Below are 17,186 nucleotides of genomic sequence, written 5' to 3' on the forward strand. Positions count from 1 at the left end.
CGTATTGGGATTTTTTTTTTTAGCAAAGACATGGAGCAGAATACATTTTGGCCTAAATTTATGACCAAATTTGATTTTTTTTATTTTTTTACTGGACATGTTTAATAGCAAAAAGTCCAAAATATTGTTTTTTTTTCTCAAAATTGTCTTTTTTTTATAGCGCAAAAAATAAAAAAAGCACAGGTGATCAAATACCACCACAATAAAGCTCTATTTGTGGGAAAAAGGGAAGTAAATTTCATTTGGGTGCAGTGTTGCTTGACCGCGCAATTGTCAGTTAAAGTAACGCAGCGCCATAACGCTGTAACCTCAGACTTGAAATATGAACAAAGCATATCCCTCTATAGTGTGTACTTGTCTCAATTAAGAGCACTGAGTATCATTTCTGTCTGCCGGTTTGTTCCTCTGCTATCAGCATGAGTCCCTTCTGACAAGTTTTCCTGACACCAAGAGAAAAATGGTGACAGGGGAGGGATCTTCAGCTGATTGACAGCCTCAGCTGTTTTGCTGTGTGGAGGAGGTGTGTCTCTTCCCTCCTATCAGCATTCATAGCTCTCCTTACTGAACTCTGTAGTGTGTGATTTCAGCTCTCCGGCCTGTTTTCTGGACTCCCAGACAAGCTTCATAAATTCAGCATTTTGATTGGATGTAGAGAAGAGAAGTCTGCAGATAAACAAGTACAATTTATGTAGGAAGATTTATTTGAGGTCAGTCACTTTACTGGGTATAGGTAAGGGTTTACAACCAATTTTAGTGTCAGTCCAACCACAATGATCTATTTCATGTTTGCACAGACTGTGGAGGAGATCTTTACAGCTGAATTAGCAGCTCAACCCAACTTCTACATTTTAACATGGAAGTCTCATTCAACCTATTGTCTTTATCTTGGTGAATGGAGAGCGAAGAACTCCAGCAGGTGACACATCTCATCAGTATTCACTAATCACTGCAATACCAGTTTTGTTTGAACGGATGACCTAATATGACAGTCCAAAGAGCAAAAAAAAAAAACAACAAAAAACACTATACTAAAGATTTTAGTTTACTAGGGTGGAAGTGGGCAAAGCTTCTTTCTGATTGCCTGCAGTCTTTGAGGAAAATAGTTTTTTGACTTGTTGCTATTCGTAAATGGATGTTGTACTTCTTCACTCATCACCCATCAAATCCTAAGAAGGGACTAGATGCTGTTATAAACCATTTACAACGCCCAGGGTCTTTCAGATGACAGATGTTTTTGGTAAGTCTTCAGTGATTTCTTTGGAGGGATGAGAGTGTTACTAAGTCCTGGCTTTTTCCTCTTCCCCCTCTCAGCTTGTGTTTCTTCCCTCACTTCTTCTACCCTCTGTTCATCCCCCAGTTTTGAGCTGTCTCTGACCATCTCTGGAGCATCCCCTCCACTGCCAGAAGGTTCGCCCTGGCTCAACACTGTAGCCCCTGGTGGCAAATCAGTTCCATGACTGTATTTGCATTTTGTTCCATATCGGCACCTGCCATCTCTCTGGTAAGCCAAACAGACCCCTTTTCCACCCTTTGCCCAGTTGCTATCGCTCAGTTTGACATGACGTTCCAAGATACTCAGCTGGGCCCGTTCCTCATCCCGGAAGGGGTTCGAAAACACCCCACTGGGGCTCACTTTGCTCCGACTCCCAAGCCGTGGTGTGGGGAGGCGAGAAGAGAGTAGAGGAGAAGGAAGAGGTTTTGAGGGTTTCTCTGATTCTCTTTTACTATCACTTTCATCTTCACTGCTGGAGGCTGCATCTGCAAAGAAGTTCAATTTGGATGGAGAAGGCCTAAAATATATATAAAAAAAAAAGTGACAGCAGGAGACTAAAAAGGAAATAGAAGTCATAGAACAAAAACAGTGAAAGAGAGAGAAATGTAAAAACGAATAAAAGAAAGACGCTAGCCCTTTAACATACTTACAGTATACATATCCTGTACACTCAGCAGCCGTTTTATTAGGTACACCTTGCTAGTGCCAAGAACATGTCCTCCACACCATTACACCACCACCCTAAACCGTTGATACAAGGCAGGATGGATGTGTCCATTCTTTCATGTTGTTTACGCCAAATTCTGACCCTACCACCTGAATGTCGCAGCAACCAGTCTCCTCTGACCTCAACAAAGCATTTTTGTCTACACAACTGCCGCTCACTGGATATTTTCTCTTTTTCGGACCATTCTCAGTAAACCCTAGAGATGGTTGTGCGTGAAAATCCCAGTAGATTAGCAGTTTTTGAAACTTAGACCAGCCCGTCTGGCACCAACAACCATGCCACGTTCAAAGGCACTTTATTCCCCATTCTGATGCTAAGTTTGAACTTCAGCAAGTCGTCTTCACCACATCTAGATGCCTAAATGCATTGAGTTGCTGCCATGTGATTGGCTGATTAGCAATTTGTGTTACCAAGCAACTGAACAGGCGTACCTAAAAAAAAGGCAAAACAAAAACTCAGCTAAATGTAGATGCAAAAACGCTAAAAAACTCAAGTTTTTAACGTGGCTTTACACAGCTAACGTTACCAGTGTTATCAAAACACCCCATGTGCATGGAGCCTGATACTGTCCTGTCAGCTGCACACGTTACCCACATCCTGCTCTGCTTTCTATCCGCAGTTCCTCTGATTTGCCCATTCTGTTGGCAGCTTCTGTTTCACCTCTGACAATGAGAAGGGAGCTGCAGATCATGTAAGATTGGAGTGTGGACAAGAGTATGACTCAAGCTAGGAGCCAGGGGCGGACTGACAACTCATGGGGCCCATGTGTCCTCACCCACACTCAAACCAGCATCTCATGGGGCCCCTTACTGACCCTGGGCCCTCGGGCAGCGCCCGAGTGCCCGAATGGTCAGTCCGCCCCTGCTAGGAGTTGACCAGGGGATGAGAAACACAAAAACGTAGGAATACAATGCAGTCCTGTCACTGCCCCTCTTCTGCAGCCATCACACTAATCCTTATGCTGGCCCTCATTGCAAGGCCAACACACACATACTAACACTTTGTAAAACCCTGACAACACTCACAGCTTTGCAATTAACTCACACGACAACTTTTTTTGCAAACCTAAAATTAACTCTTAGGCTGGCCATACGCTATACAATTTTCTGCCCAATTTCCTTTAGATTTCCCTTCAACTATGTAGTGCAAGAGCCCGCCTAATTGGATACAATTGAAAGTGTTGTTAGGTTTGATCTCCTATTGTATGGTTTTTGGTAAATCTAAACCAAAAATATAAAAAGAAATTGTATAATGTATAGCCAGCCTAAGTCTAGGTTCACACCTATGCGTTTTGCAGAAACGCACAGCATTCCATTGAACATGATTTCCTATGGGGCAGGTTCACATCTCTGCGTTTTCACCCGGTGCGTTTTTTGGAAAGGGTCAGGGACTTTTTTTAAACGCAAAACATTGCGTCCTTGGTTCTATAGACTTCAATGGAGACGCTGCAGAAAAGCATGTAGTGCATTTTTGATGCGTTTTGCAGTTTATTCTGCCCAGCAACAAGTTGGCTTAAAAAAAAAAAACCCAGCAAAACACATAAAAAACGCATGTGCATAAAAGCACTGCTGAAACGGTCAAACGCAAACTGCATAGGTGTGAACCTAGCCTTACACAAACCCTCCCTGTACTTACTGTAACGTTTCTATGAAGGAGCAGCATTGTCACTCTACAAAAGGAAATGCATTAGGACTAGAGAACACCCCCTCTCTCCTCAACCTCATAAAAGGTGGGAGGTTTTTAGTAGCTCACAAACAGAACTGGGAACGATGCTAAATGATAACAGTGCAGGAGCACTGAAGATCAGCTGCTATTTTTTTTTCTTTTGCACTTACTGAACAAATATAAATACATTCTTTTGATATATATGTTTGGTATATTTAAAGTGATTGTAAAGGCTCAAGGCTTTTAAGGTAAAAAAAAAAACTCTGTGTGCAGCAGCTCCCTTCCCCCAATACTTACCTGAGCCCCCTCTCGATCCAGCAATGAACATGAGAGCACTGGCTCCCCTGGGTCTCTCCCTCCTCATTGGCTGAGACAGCAGTGGGAGTGTAAATCACAGTCGGTGACCCAATGAGAAGAGAGTGGGGGGCTGGGCCACGTTCTGTTCGTGAATGGTCACACAGAGCAAGCCTGCCCGAGTGCCCCATAGCAAGCTGATTACTCTGGTGGCACTCAGCAGAAGCCCAGGGGGCCCCAGAAGAAGAGGATTGGTGCTGCTCTGTGCAAAACCACTCCACAGAGCAGGTAAGTATGACATGTTTGTTATTGTGTTTTTTGAATTTGTCTTTAATATCGCTTTAACAATCAAAAAGAGACACATTAGATATGTCCATTGTTTAATGATGTATTATTGAATATAAAGCTGCAATCATTTGTGTCTTTCTTCAGTTTTAAGACATGCAAAGATTATTTACCTTGAGCCATCTTTAGCTCCGTCCTCTTCATCTGAGCTGGAGGAGTTGTATCCTGACAGGAGTCCCAGAGATGATGAAGCGGAGGTCATGGCTTACATGGACTGGTTGCTGGCTGAATCTCGTAGCAAAGCGAACACTACAGTTTAAACAGAGATGTCATCAGATGCAAAGGTTCCTTCCTATTATATATTTAAAAAATATCTTATGTACAACTGCATATTTAAAGGACCAGTATTGTCCATGCAGAATACACTCAGTTTGCTTGGTGGCACCCATCCAGATACTCTGGTGGCACCTCATTCTCAGTGATTGCATGTGGACTCCTCAGCTTTCCTGTTTCCCCTATTTTTAATGCAGAGTACAGCTCTCCATGCAATGACAGGTGAATTCAGACTGGCCATTATGGACAACACAAACCATGTCGAAGCAGCCCAGAGTAGGCCTCTACTTCTGAGAGGCACACAGGACTCCTATCATCAGTCCTAAGGTCATAGTGAATATGGACTTGTGGTTCTGTGGTATGAAGGTAGATGAATGACAGAGGGAAATACAGGGGAAATAATAAATAGGGGAAATACAGAACGATCCCTGAGATTCATAATAAGCACTGTAGATACTATTTAGAAATCACCGTGTCGGAACTTGCGATGTATGCATTGGTTAATGTGTGTTGAATCTGTAACAAGTCCATGCAGCCGCTGCATCCCAACTTACCCCTGATTCACATATATGTGGCCGTGCGGGCCACGTTTTGCACGAGCACGAGAGCCCATTCATTTGAATGGACTCCTGTGACTGTGAAACGCAGGGAAGAAGTCCCTGCACTTCTTTGGAAAACGCAGCCCGCACAGGAACCTCAGTTCCCAGTACGGTTGCGTTTTCCAGTGCGCATGGCGTGTCATGCGGGTCCACATTCCTCTGTGGGGGTGGTGTGGCTGCACAGATTTTCGTATGGATCTGCAGCGGCACCACCCGCCAATATGTGAACCTAGGGTAAAAGCCTGTGTGGCAATATACGAACACCTGTGCATCCATGTGCTGATAAACATGGTCCTCCACGGGTGTATGTATGCACCCATGTACACGAGGCCAAAAGGGGCATTCCAAAAACCATTATTGCTGGTGGTGTGAATTGCTTCCAAGCTTTCCCCTTTGATGATGTGCGACTAGCACGAAACGCGTCAGGAAGGAGCTACAGCGTCACTATCTCTCTGTCACCGGCACAATGGAGGTCCCGGTGGCCATCTTTTAAATTCACCTCATGGTCAGTGTGTGTTTTTTTTCCCTTTTATCTGTATACTGTGTGGAATAAAGTCCAAACTTTTTGAAACGGTATCACGCTATTGGTCTCCCTTTTTTTGTGGCCCTTGGTGAGTCACTTATCACCTATAGAGCCACCTAAGGGAGAGACCGTGGATTGTCAGCTATACAACAGGGGAATGAATATCTGGCCTGACCTGACCTTTAGAAACAGTCGGTGGATTTGGAAAAGAGTTCATCTTTAAATGCGCAGTTAAACTGTGCATCTGGTGAGTGCACAGCTATATCTTTTCACTATCACCGTGTGGAAGAAGCACTTTTTGAAGGATTGTCACCAAAGACTGTTTTGCACTGCATGTCACTCTGTTTGTGACAGGATATTTATGGTTTCTTAGTAGTCACCAATCATCACACATACCTTGGATATTTCAATATAACCATAACTGTGATTCAGTATAATTATAATTGCGATACAGCGCCGCATCCTTTATATTCATATGAATTGCTTCCTGACTAGGGTTGCGAGTTCATCCATTTATACCCCAACACATATTAACCACTTCAATACTGGGCACTTATACCCCATTCCTACCCAGGCTAATTTTCAGCTTTCAGCGCTGCTGCACTTTAAATGACAATTGCGCGGTCATGCAACACTGTACCCATATAAAAGAATTATTTATTTCAGGTATTCATATAGCGCTGTCAATTTATGCAGCGCTTTACATATATATTGTACATTCACATCAGTCCCTAACCCTCAAGGGGCGTACAATGTAAGGTCCCTAACTCACATTCATACATACACATACTAGGGACAATGTAGACAGGAGCCAATTAACCTACCAGCATGTCTTTGGAGTGTGGGAGGAAACCGGAGTACCTGGAGGAAACCCACGCAGTCACAGGGAGAACATGCAAACTCCAGGCAGGTGGTGCCGTGGCTGGGATTCGAACCAACGACCCTAGTACTGCCAGGCAGGAGTGCTAACCATTTAGCCACTGTGCTGCCCTTTATTATAATTTTTTTCACACAAATAGAGCTTTCTTTTGGTGGTATTTAATTACCACTGAGTTTTTTTATTTTTTGCTAAATAAAACAAAAAACACCTGAAACTTTTGAAAAAAAAAAAAAACCTGCACTTTTCTTTGTTTCTGTTATAAAATTTTGCAAATAAATAACATTTCTTCATAAATTTAGGTCAAAATGTATTCTGCTACATTTCTTTGGTGAAAATAATAATTGAATTTGTATTTTTTTTTCAAATGTTTCTATTATTTTATAAAACACATTATGATTGCTAATACCAATGTATTTCATTGATATTTGCAATCATTGTTACTGAATGAAACTGATTCATTCAGTCTTTTGTTGTGATTAGCTGTGATTGGGCAAAGCTGATCACACGATACAGATGGGCTGTGATTGGCCCTGTCTGTATCATGTGACTGCCTTGACCAGTCACAGCTAACAACACAATTGCATACAATGGATGGCATGACAGGAAGCCATCGATTGTGTCCCGTGACACAGACGGTGACCGATCACACCGCTGCGTGGCTCGTTTTGGCATGACGTCATATGATGCCCAGTCACAACGGCGAAAGTCCCACCTGGCCGTCAATCTGCAATAGGCCGGGCGGGAAGATGTTAATTACACAGGTTCCGAAGCTAATTTAACACAGATAAGGCACTAATGCAGGCCATAGACGGGTCAAAAACCGGCCACTTAAAAAAAAAAAATCGGTCGTTCAATAGGCCGACGTTACCACCAACGATGGAAAAAAAAACCACCCGATTTTTGTCCCGTCTACGGCCGGCATTTATTTACTTCTGTCCCTGCAGAGAGCTCCACTATTGTATTTGACATGAAAAAGTATAGCGATTGCAACATTGTATCTATTTGTATCCATTCCAGATACAGATGTTTTTATTCGGATACAAATAGATACATTGTTGCAACCGCAATACTTTTTCATGTCAAATATAATAGCGGACTGGAATTCTTCTTTTTCTTCTTCCCCTTCTTCTTTTTCTTGCAGATCACGGCTCATGCGCAAATTTTTTATTGGTAAAAAGATCGGCCAATTTGCCCATCATTCCCGCGAAAATCGCCCGATCGGCAAAATCGGCCGATTTTTTTCCAACTTTACCAATAAAATAATGTGCCAAAATCCAGAAAAACAGCCGACCAATTAACCCATTAACGGTGTGAAAATCAGCCGTTTTTTTTTCCGGCCGAAACATCGGCTGATTTCCGACCCATCTATGGCCTGCATAAGTCCTCATGCACACGGGGCTTTCCAGCGTTTTTTTAGCATTTTTGCATTAGCGTGTAGCTGCGTTTTCCAGCGTTTTTACAGCTAAAAAACTCCTCTAGAGCCCCACTAGTCCTGGGTTTTTTTCAGGCCAAAAAACAATTTCAGTCTATGTGTGCATGGACACATAGGATAACATACTGGGGGTTTACTGGCTGTAGAAAAAAACATCAAAAGCCAAAAACAGCCGCTGTAAAAACGTCCCGTGTGCATGAGGACTTAGTGAGTTTAATTGGCACCTTAATCAGCCACAGAACCGGTATCATTAATATATGTTCGAATTTTAAAGGGATGAAGTGGCAACCCTATGCCTGGCTCATCTCTCTGTAGTAATCCAGTGGCCAACATTGCCTGTAGCAGCAATTTTGAAGCCAAAGATGTGAATCTCACTCTTCCCACCAAAACCTAAATTATATCCCAACAACATCCTTGTGTAAAGGCCGCAGCAGGTGACGGAATCTAGGAATTTGTGAAAAGTGTTAGAAAAGCTTACCATCATCCACCCAGAACCTCTCCTAAAAACCATTTAAACTCCAATTCTGTAGATCCCATCACTCCATAGCATACACTACCTTTGTAGATCCTTTACACAAACCACCCTACTATCACAACAAGGTCACCTGCTCTCAAAATCGGCTTATCATTTGGCCGACTTAAATGATTTGGCTCTGGCACGGAACGGGTTAAGCAATGGCTGGCTAGATAATGGTTGGTTATCGATAACACACCAGATGTATGGGGGGAAGGGTGTTGTCCGAGTCCAGCCCCCGCTGGAGGTTCTGCCGAAATCAAATTACTTCTTCCCTGACTGTCTGCAAGCCTCGATCTGCATCTTGCCTTCCCAGATATTCTACGTCTTCAGAAGTCATACAGAGGTGATGCCAAGTAAGTGGGAATAATTAGTACGTAAGAATCCTTCATTGTTCCATTAGAAACGTGTAGGATGTTTTATGTCTGAAGGGTAGAAAAGAGGATCCAGCACTAACCTTTACATGTGGAGACCTAATTTTGTGTGTCCATCCAAAGCTCAGGCACACGACTTCAGCTCCATATGGGAATGATGGCATGCCTTAGCAGCAACCCACAATGCAATGTAGCTGTCTTCCTACAAGCCAAGAAGCTTTTACATTGCTTTGGGAGGTTCTTATGGAGAAGGGAGGGAGGACTGAAGGATCCAGTCTAAAGTTGGCCATAAACATTACAATCTCTGTCTTTTCCATTATACCTACCAAAACCATGTAATGAAAAGGCCTACCTCATCCACCTTTTCAGCCTGTACCCTACCTGGTGGGCTCTTCAACCATATAGTTGTGGGCAGTTCAAAAGGAGATTATACAATCAGATTGCAGCATGCATGGTGAACTGTGTATACAGGCACCTTCTACAACCTGCTGTTGGGATCATATTTGGTTAAAATGGGCAGCCATTGCCAGATTTCTCTCGAAAAATGCTAGTGGCCTAGTTATCATGATAATCCAGCACATTTAAAGCAGTAATAAACCCCAAACCAAAAATGTAATATATTGCATATTACCAATCCTTAGATGTGGTGCCTGCTTTAGCTTTCTCTTTGTTTAGGCTTTTTTCTCACCTGACCAGTAACACACCTCCTGTATTAGAGTATCAACAGTCTGGAGGAAGGGGCTTAGGCAGTGTACGGACCAGGTAATTTAGAGCATGCCAAATTGCACCCCCCCCCCTTCCCACGAAAAAAAAAATATAACAAAAATCGGGCACTAATCTGCATACTTGCCCCCTAGGCATAAATCCCCCCTCCTCCCAGTACAAATCCACCCTTACTAAAATTCTCCAGTCCCAGCACACATCTTTGCCCCCTCCCACCTTAAATCATCTCTCTCCCCATATGCCCCCAGCACAATCCTCCCAACCGAAAATTTCCCCCTCCTAGCACAAACACTTTGCCCTTCAAATTTCCTCTCCACGCACAAATCCTCTTCTCCTTGCTCAATTCCCCTCTCCCAGCACAGATCCCCCCCCAGTTCCCCTCCTAGCACTAATACTACCCCCAAGTTCCCCTACTAGTACAAATACCCCCAAATCACCCATACTAGCCCAAATCTCCCCCCTAATCCTAGCACTAATACCCCCCTCCAGTTCCCCTCCTAGCACAAAACCCCTCCAATCATCCCTACTAGCTCAAATCCCCACCCAGTTTCCCTCCTTGCACAAATACCCCCTCAACCACCCCTACTAGCACAAATGCCCCACAGTTCCTCTCCTAGCACAAATACCTCCCAATAATCCATACTAGCACCCCGCCCCCCCAAAAAAAAATCTCCTCCTAGTACACATTTAATTTCCCCCTTCCAACACAAATCCCCCAAATCACCACTCCTAGCACACCACCCCAGACTTCCCCTCCTAGAATCATTCTTACCACCTGCTGCCCCCATTGTCTCCCACAAACTCCTTGTGGTACCCCCCACCTCACATGATACCACAGTGCCCGGGAAAGCTTTCCCTCCTGCCCACCTCCTATCCTGGATAGGGACACCTTTGGACAGCAGCATTGTCAGTCTGGGGGAAGGGGGGGTGTTAGATGGACTAGCAGATTAACAAGCCGAATACGTCAATCAGTTACAGCAAACATTTTTTCCTTTTAGGATAAAGTTCTTACATGAATAAATAGAAGCTGATCACTGTAAGCACCTCTGTCAGTGATTAATTGTTTGTCTCATCCCTGTAACTGATATATCTGAGAGAGAGCTTGTTCTTTTGAAAAAAACAAAAGACTTACTGTCTTACTAAATGAAAATAGAAGAAAGCCTAAAAAAAGAAAACTTAAAAGCAGGTATCGCATCTAAGAATTGGTAAGCTGCAATATAATTAAATGTTTGCTTTTGAGTTTAATATCACTAATAAAGCTAACCTCCTAGCACAAAACGTTCATTTACATATTTCTCAATAGCTACAGAGGATATTCATTCTCTTTGTGGGCACCAAATGTCTTTGCAAACCCAGAAATTAAATTTGAAAAGTCAAAGTGACTTTATCACTGTGCTGTACATAGCCTGTGCAGAGAGCAAAGCTGCAGAAAAGACCCAATAGGCTCCATCCACTACAGGTTGTCAGTAGAAAACTCCAGGAGGGGGCGGAGACAAGACCAGTCACTCTGCTCAAGGAGACACAGCAGCAGTGACAGGTCTTTATTACACAGAGACAAAATTTCACACTGGATTACTGCATAGATCTGGAAGAAAGACACAAAGCATACCAAGAATACACATCACTGGTATTCAAACATTTATCCTGGAGTTCAGCTTTAAAGTGGTCTCAAAGCTGAAGGGTTTTTTTTTAACCACTTTCCTGCCGCCCTATAGCAGAAATACTGCTGCAGGGAAACGGGTGCACAAAATCACATATATATATATATATATATATATATATATATATGTGTGTGATTTTGCATTTCCGGGTTGGGTGCGCGCCCTACCCGTGCCTCTCGATCACAGAGTCCTTGACGGTGATTCCCCACCGGCACCCGGCGCTTACCGTGTGTCACTGACGGGGGAGAGACCTGTATGTACAACAATACAGATCTCTCCCCTGCATAGCAGAGCCATACAAAGCAGTGTGCTTACGGTGGAAAGCACACATGCAGCACACAGTGAAACAGCACACAGTTAACCCTTGCTATTAGTACAGTGTTAGTGCTTTTTGTCAGCACTGATCACTGTATTGGTGTCACTGGGGATGTCAGTGACAGCTAGTCAGTTCCCCCCAGTGTCAGAATGCCCACCGCAGTCCCGCTATAAGTCGCTGACTGTCCCCATTACTATAAATTAGTAATTAATATAGAAAAAATTTTCAGGATATATACCGCTATTTGTAAACGCTATAACTTTCACATAAACCAAATAAATGTACACATTTTTTAGCAAAGACATGTCACAGAATACATTTTGGCCAAAATTTATGACGAAATTTGATTTTTTACAGTTTTTTACTGAACATGTTTAATACCAAAAAGTCAAAAATATAGTTTTTTTTTTCTCAAAATTGTCGTTCTTTTTTTTTTTTATAGCGCAAAAAATAAAAACCACAGAGACGATCAAATACCACCAAAAGAAAGCTCTATTTGTGGTGAAAAAAGGAAAAAAAATTTAATTTGGGTGCAGCATTGCATGACCACGCAACTGTCAGTTAAAGGTTACTTTAGCAGCGCCGTATTGCAAAAAATGGCCTGATCAGGAAGAGGGGGAGAATCTTCATTTCTATGCATGAAGGTAGAAAAACCTTCAGACCCGGTTCATACCAATGTGGTGCAGGAAACGCTGCGAATTGCGTGTGTTTCCTGCACATCGCTGCAATTGCATCGCATTCATGCGATTTGGTGCGGGTGTCAATAAATTAATGACACCCAGAAACAGATCGCAAAACATGATGCAATTGCCAGAAATTGCATCGCATGGGTGAGAACACTCATGTGATGCGATTCAGATGTGGCTTTAGGCTAGGTTCACATCTGTGCGGGTGGTGCTGCTGCGGATCCGCACGAAAATCCCTGCAGCTCCACCTCCAGCACCGAAGAATGCAGACCCGCAGGCGGGTGCCATTAATTCTAATGGCACGCTGCCCGCACTGGAAAACACAACCGTACTTAGGACCGAGGTTCCGGTGTGGGCTGTGTTTTCAGAAGAAGTGCAGAGACTTCTTCCCTGCGTGCCACGGGGCACGAGAGTCCATTCAAATGAATGGGCTCTCGTGCCCGTGCAAAACGCAGCTCGTACAGCCGCATATATGTTAACCAGGGGTTAAAAAAGGATCCTGCACCATTTTTGGTGTGGACATAATTTGAGCCATACAAAGCGGCACAGTGGCTAAAGGATTAGCACTCCCGCCTGGCAGTACTAGGGTCGCTGGTTTGAATCCCAACCCTGGCACCACCTGCCTGGAGTTTGCATGTTCTCCCTGTGACTGAGTGGGTTTCCTCTGGGTACTCCAGTTTCCTCCCACACTCCAAAGACATGCTGGTAGGTTAATTGGCTCCGGTCTAAATTGGCCCTAGTATGTGTATGTATGAATGTGAGTTAGGGACTTCAGATTGTACGCCCCTTGAGGGTTAGGGACTGATGTGAATGTACAATATATGTGTAAAGCGCTGCGAAAATTGACAGCGCTATATAAGTACCTGAAATAAATACAAAGTGTGCAGCTCAAATCGCAACACACAAATATTTGCATGTAATTCACACAAGAATGCGGTGCGATGCCTGTGCAAATTACATGCGGTGTCCCACACCGCATAGTGTGAACTCGAGCTCAGTGTGCAGTTCCCCTCTCAACAACCCCCCCATACTTACCTAAGCTGCTATCAATCACAACTAGAGAGGAGGGAGGGCACAGAGACGGCTCAGGAGCAAGTATGCACAAATGCCCCCAGAGCAAGCTGCCTGCTATGGGGGCACTCAGCAGGGAGGAGATAGAAGCACCAGCATGGGACCCAAGAAGAAGAGAATCGGGGCTGCTCTGTGCAAAACCATTACACAGAGCAGGTAAGTGTATCATGTTTGTTATTTTAAAGAGAAAAAAAAAACGAACCTTTATAACAACTTTAAGGAATCCTGACTTTTCCCGGCACTTTTCATTTGTTGCATGCTTCTTCTGGGTTTAGGAGTGAAGGCAGATGCAGCCAGGTAACTATCATTTACAGAAGGAGCTCGCCGAGGGCAGGCCCTGTATTTCTCTCACAACAAAATGATACCTGTCCTTTAATTATTAACTGTATGCCTAGGATACTTTATACCTTTCCTGGAGAAAATGCTGCGCCACTCGCTGCGCCACTCATCCGCCTGTGCTGGCCACATGTCAGAAGCCGACATACCTAATCAGGATAGGAATTCTAGCTAACCAATATCACTTTAAAGGATAAGTTCACCTTTGGCTAAAAATATAATATTTGCACATTGTCAGATAAAAAAAAATGTACATTTATTATTTTTTGCTTTAGGAGCCTGGAAAGCATTGCCCAGTGATCAGCAGATTGCCGGTGCCATGCAGGTCTCCTGCAGACCTATCAGTATATCTGCTTGCTGTATGGGCTGTACGAGGGAGCAGATTTTCTATCAGGAAGCTTCAATGAACTACCACGGCACTCCACACCGCTATGGTAGTTCATTGAGAATTACAAGCCAACAGCCGCTAAGGCCACTGGGACTTGTAGTTTCTTGTTCACAGCGGACTGTGAATGAGTGATGGGGCCAGGCACAATTTTTTGATCATTTTGACAGCTAGTGGAAGGAGAAGATCCCCCGCTAGTTGTCAAAGCGGGGGAGTCCTAAATATGGATGTAACATGTTGTGAAAGGTGAATTTATCCTTTAACGCAGTGATCATGTTAGAAAGATCCTAGCCTTTGAGACATGTACCAGGCAGCCTAGAGAAGGGATAAAAATTTCAGTGCCAGTGTTATACCTCATTGGGTTTAGTACCGGTTGAAGTCCTGTAAGTCTGGAGATGGGGCCTCCATGGATCGAAATTCCCGCACATCCCACAGATGCTCAATTGTATCGTCATCCAGGAATTTGGAGGCCAAGTCTACACCTAAAATGCTTTATGTTCTTCAAACCATTCTTTGATTCATCAGACCAGGCCACCTCCTTCCATTGCTCCGTGGTCCAGTTCAGATGTTCATGTACTCACTGTAGGAGCTTTTGGCTCTGGACACGGATCAGCATGGGCACCCTTACCAGTCTGCAATACACAGCCCCATACAGAACAAACTGCGTTGCTCTATGTGTTCTGACACCTTTCTATAGAACCAGGTTCTCCTTGTACCTCTTGGTCGGTTCTGGTTGGACAGACTCTTGGTTGGTCGGTCGGTTCTGGTTGGACAGACTCTTGGTTGGTCGGTCCCGGTTGGACAGACTCTTGGTTGGTCGGTCCTGGTTGGACAGACTCTTGGTTGGTCGGTCCTGGTTGGACAGACTCTTGGTTGGTCGGTCCTGGTTGGACAGACTCTTGGTCGGTCCTGGTTGGACAGACTCTTGGTCGGTCCTGGTTGGACAGACTCTTGGTCGGTCCTGGTTGGACAGACTCTTGGTCGGTCCTGGTTGGACAGACTCTTGGTCGGTCCTGGTTGGACAGACTCTTGGTCGGTCCTGGTTGGACAGACTCTTGGTCGGTCCTGGTTGGACAGACTCTTGGTCGGTCCTGGTTGGACAGACTCTTGGTCGGTCCTGGTTGGACAGACTCTTGGTCGGTCCTGGTTGGACAGACTCTTGGTCAGTCGAACTCTTGGTCAGTCGAACTCTTGGTCGGTAGGACTCTTGGTCGGTAGGACTCTTGGTCGGTAGGTCACTCCTGGTCGGTCAGACTCCTGGTCGGTTGGACGCTTGGTCAGTTGGACTCTTGGACGGTCCTGGTCGGTCGGACTCTTGGACGGTCCTGGTCGGTCGGACTCTTGGACGGTCCTGGTCGGTCGGACTCTTGGACGGTCCTGTTCGGACGGACTCTTGGACGGTCCTGTTCGGACGGACTCTTGGACGGTCCTGTTCGGACGGACTCTTGGACGGTCCTGTTCGGTCGGACTCTTGGACGGTCCTGTTCGGTCGGACTCTTGGACGGTCCTGTTCGGTCGGACTCTTGGACGGTCCTGGTCGGTCGGACTCTTGGACGGTCCTGGTCGGTCGGACTCTTGGACGGTCCTGTTCGGTCGGACTCTTGGACGGTCCTGTTCGGACGGACTCTTGGACGGTCCTGTTCGGACGGACTCTTGGACGGTCCTGGTCGGACGGACTCTTGGACGGTCCTGGTCGGACGGACTCTTGGACGGTCCTGGTCGGACGGACTCTTGGACGGTCCTGGTCGGACGGACTCTTGGACGGTCCTGGTCGGACGGACTCTTGGACGGTCCTGGTCGGACGGACTCTTGGACGGTCCTGGTCGGACGGACTCTTGGACGGTTTCTTGGTCGGTCGGACTCCTGGTCCACCACTAAAGATAGAGCAATCCCAAAACTGCAGCTGCTCTGACCCAGTCGTCTAGACATTACAATTTGGCTCTTGTCAGAGTCACTCAAATCCTTACACTTGCCCTTTTTTCCTGCTTTCACATCAACTTCAGGGACAACATGTTCGCTTGCTGCCTTGATCCCATCCACTCTCAGGTGCCATTGTGACGAGATAATCAATGTTATTCACTTTGCCTGTGGGTGGTCATTATGTTATGGTTGATCGGTAGAATGCTGCCATGCTGGCACCAGCAAAGGAGAACACGGTATGAAATATTTACGCTCTTCCTATCCTGGAGCAGTCTATAGCACCACACCATCACATGTATGCTGCCATGCTGGCACCAGGTAAGCTCATTCCTGCCCTCCATTGTCACCTCCCATTCCCCAGGTGGAGCATTCCTTTAAGTTCCCAGCATGCCTTGCACCCTAAGACAAAACACCAGCCTACCTTACAGCAAGTAAAAAAAAAGAGCTGTAAATTCAACCAGAAACACAAATCCTAACAACCTTCAGGCAAAGCATACCCATTTTTATACATTACCTCGCTCTTCTATTTACCTTCCTAAGCGACCAGCGCCAGTCTAGTTTCCCGCTGACATCATCAAGACGCGACGAAGACTGGAAGCCGAAAGTGGGCGGCGCTTCCGCCCGACCTGTGACATCTGCCTAAGAGGGTGTGCCGCCTGGACTCGTGCGGGGAGAAAACCTAGAGGTCGTCACGTGGTGCCCTGACCGCCGAGCCGGTGACGTCAGCGCTGTCAGTAGTCATTGTAGTAATAGTGAGTGTTGCATGACGGTGGCATGTGCAGGCAGGAGGGCTGCCTGGGCCAATGGGGTGGCAGTGATGGCTGGCTGGCAGCGTGCTCAGCATTTTACCCTGGTCATTGCCTGCAGGGTGGGGTTTGTATTTATTTATGACAGGTGCTGTAAATGGCAGTGACAGTTCTCTGCAGTCCATATACAGATCACAGGGATAGGGCATCATAGTTACAGTGGATAGAAAAAGTCTTCACACCCCCCTGGTAAAATGTCAGGTTCTGTGATGGAAAAAATGTACACAAAGATAAATCATTTCAGAACTTTTACCACCTTCAGCCCTGGTTCACACTGATGCGGTTCGGAATGTTCAGCGTTTTCTGTGTGAATTCCACACCGCATCACAATTGCACCCCGTTCATGCGAACCGCTGTGGGTGTGTATGTTAGCAACACCCTGA

The 17,186-nt window shown here is 45.2% G+C and overlaps 2 protein-coding genes across 5 annotated transcripts in view; one reads left to right on the forward strand and one right to left on the reverse strand.

The window, feature by feature from the left end:
• Positions 1 to 678: 678 nt before the first annotated feature.
• LOC149457473 (uncharacterized) lies at positions 679 to 16,653 on the reverse strand. 3 transcript variants are annotated; one of them, XM_089683694.1, is made up of 3 exons: positions 16,529 to 16,653; positions 4,418 to 4,553; positions 679 to 1,790 (listed from the first exon to the last, which is right to left on the reverse strand). In XM_089683694.1, exons 2-3 carry the CDS (start codon positions 4,504 to 4,506, stop codon positions 1,199 to 1,201), a joined length of 681 nt encoding a protein of 226 aa, XP_089539820.1. In that variant the 5' UTR covers positions 4,507 to 4,553; positions 16,529 to 16,653; the 3' UTR covers positions 679 to 1,198. The 3 variants fall into 3 exon arrangements, with proteins under 3 accessions (XP_089539820.1, XP_089539819.1, XP_089539821.1); XM_089683693.1 differs by having other exon boundaries at positions 16,512 to 16,639; XM_089683695.1 differs by lacking the exon at positions 16,529 to 16,653 and adding an exon at positions 14,431 to 14,554.
• Positions 16,580 to 17,186, forward strand: part of CNTF (ciliary neurotrophic factor) — a 39,144-nt gene continuing 38,537 nt past the window's right edge. The window contains exon 1 of one of the 2 annotated variants that reach the window (XM_089683696.1): positions 16,580 to 16,727. The gene's annotated coding sequence lies outside the window, so the exon portion shown is untranslated. Of the gene's footprint in view, positions 16,750 to 17,186 lie in introns of both variants that reach the window. The other variant, XM_089683697.1, reaches the window with a different exon arrangement.

Source organism: Staurois parvus, unplaced genomic scaffold (genome assembly GCF_062004578.1).
Source record: "Staurois parvus isolate SC_StPar_1 unplaced genomic scaffold, SC_StPar_1.0 ptg000320l, whole genome shotgun sequence".
Lineage (NCBI taxonomy): Eukaryota > Metazoa > Chordata > Amphibia > Anura > Ranidae > Staurois > Staurois parvus.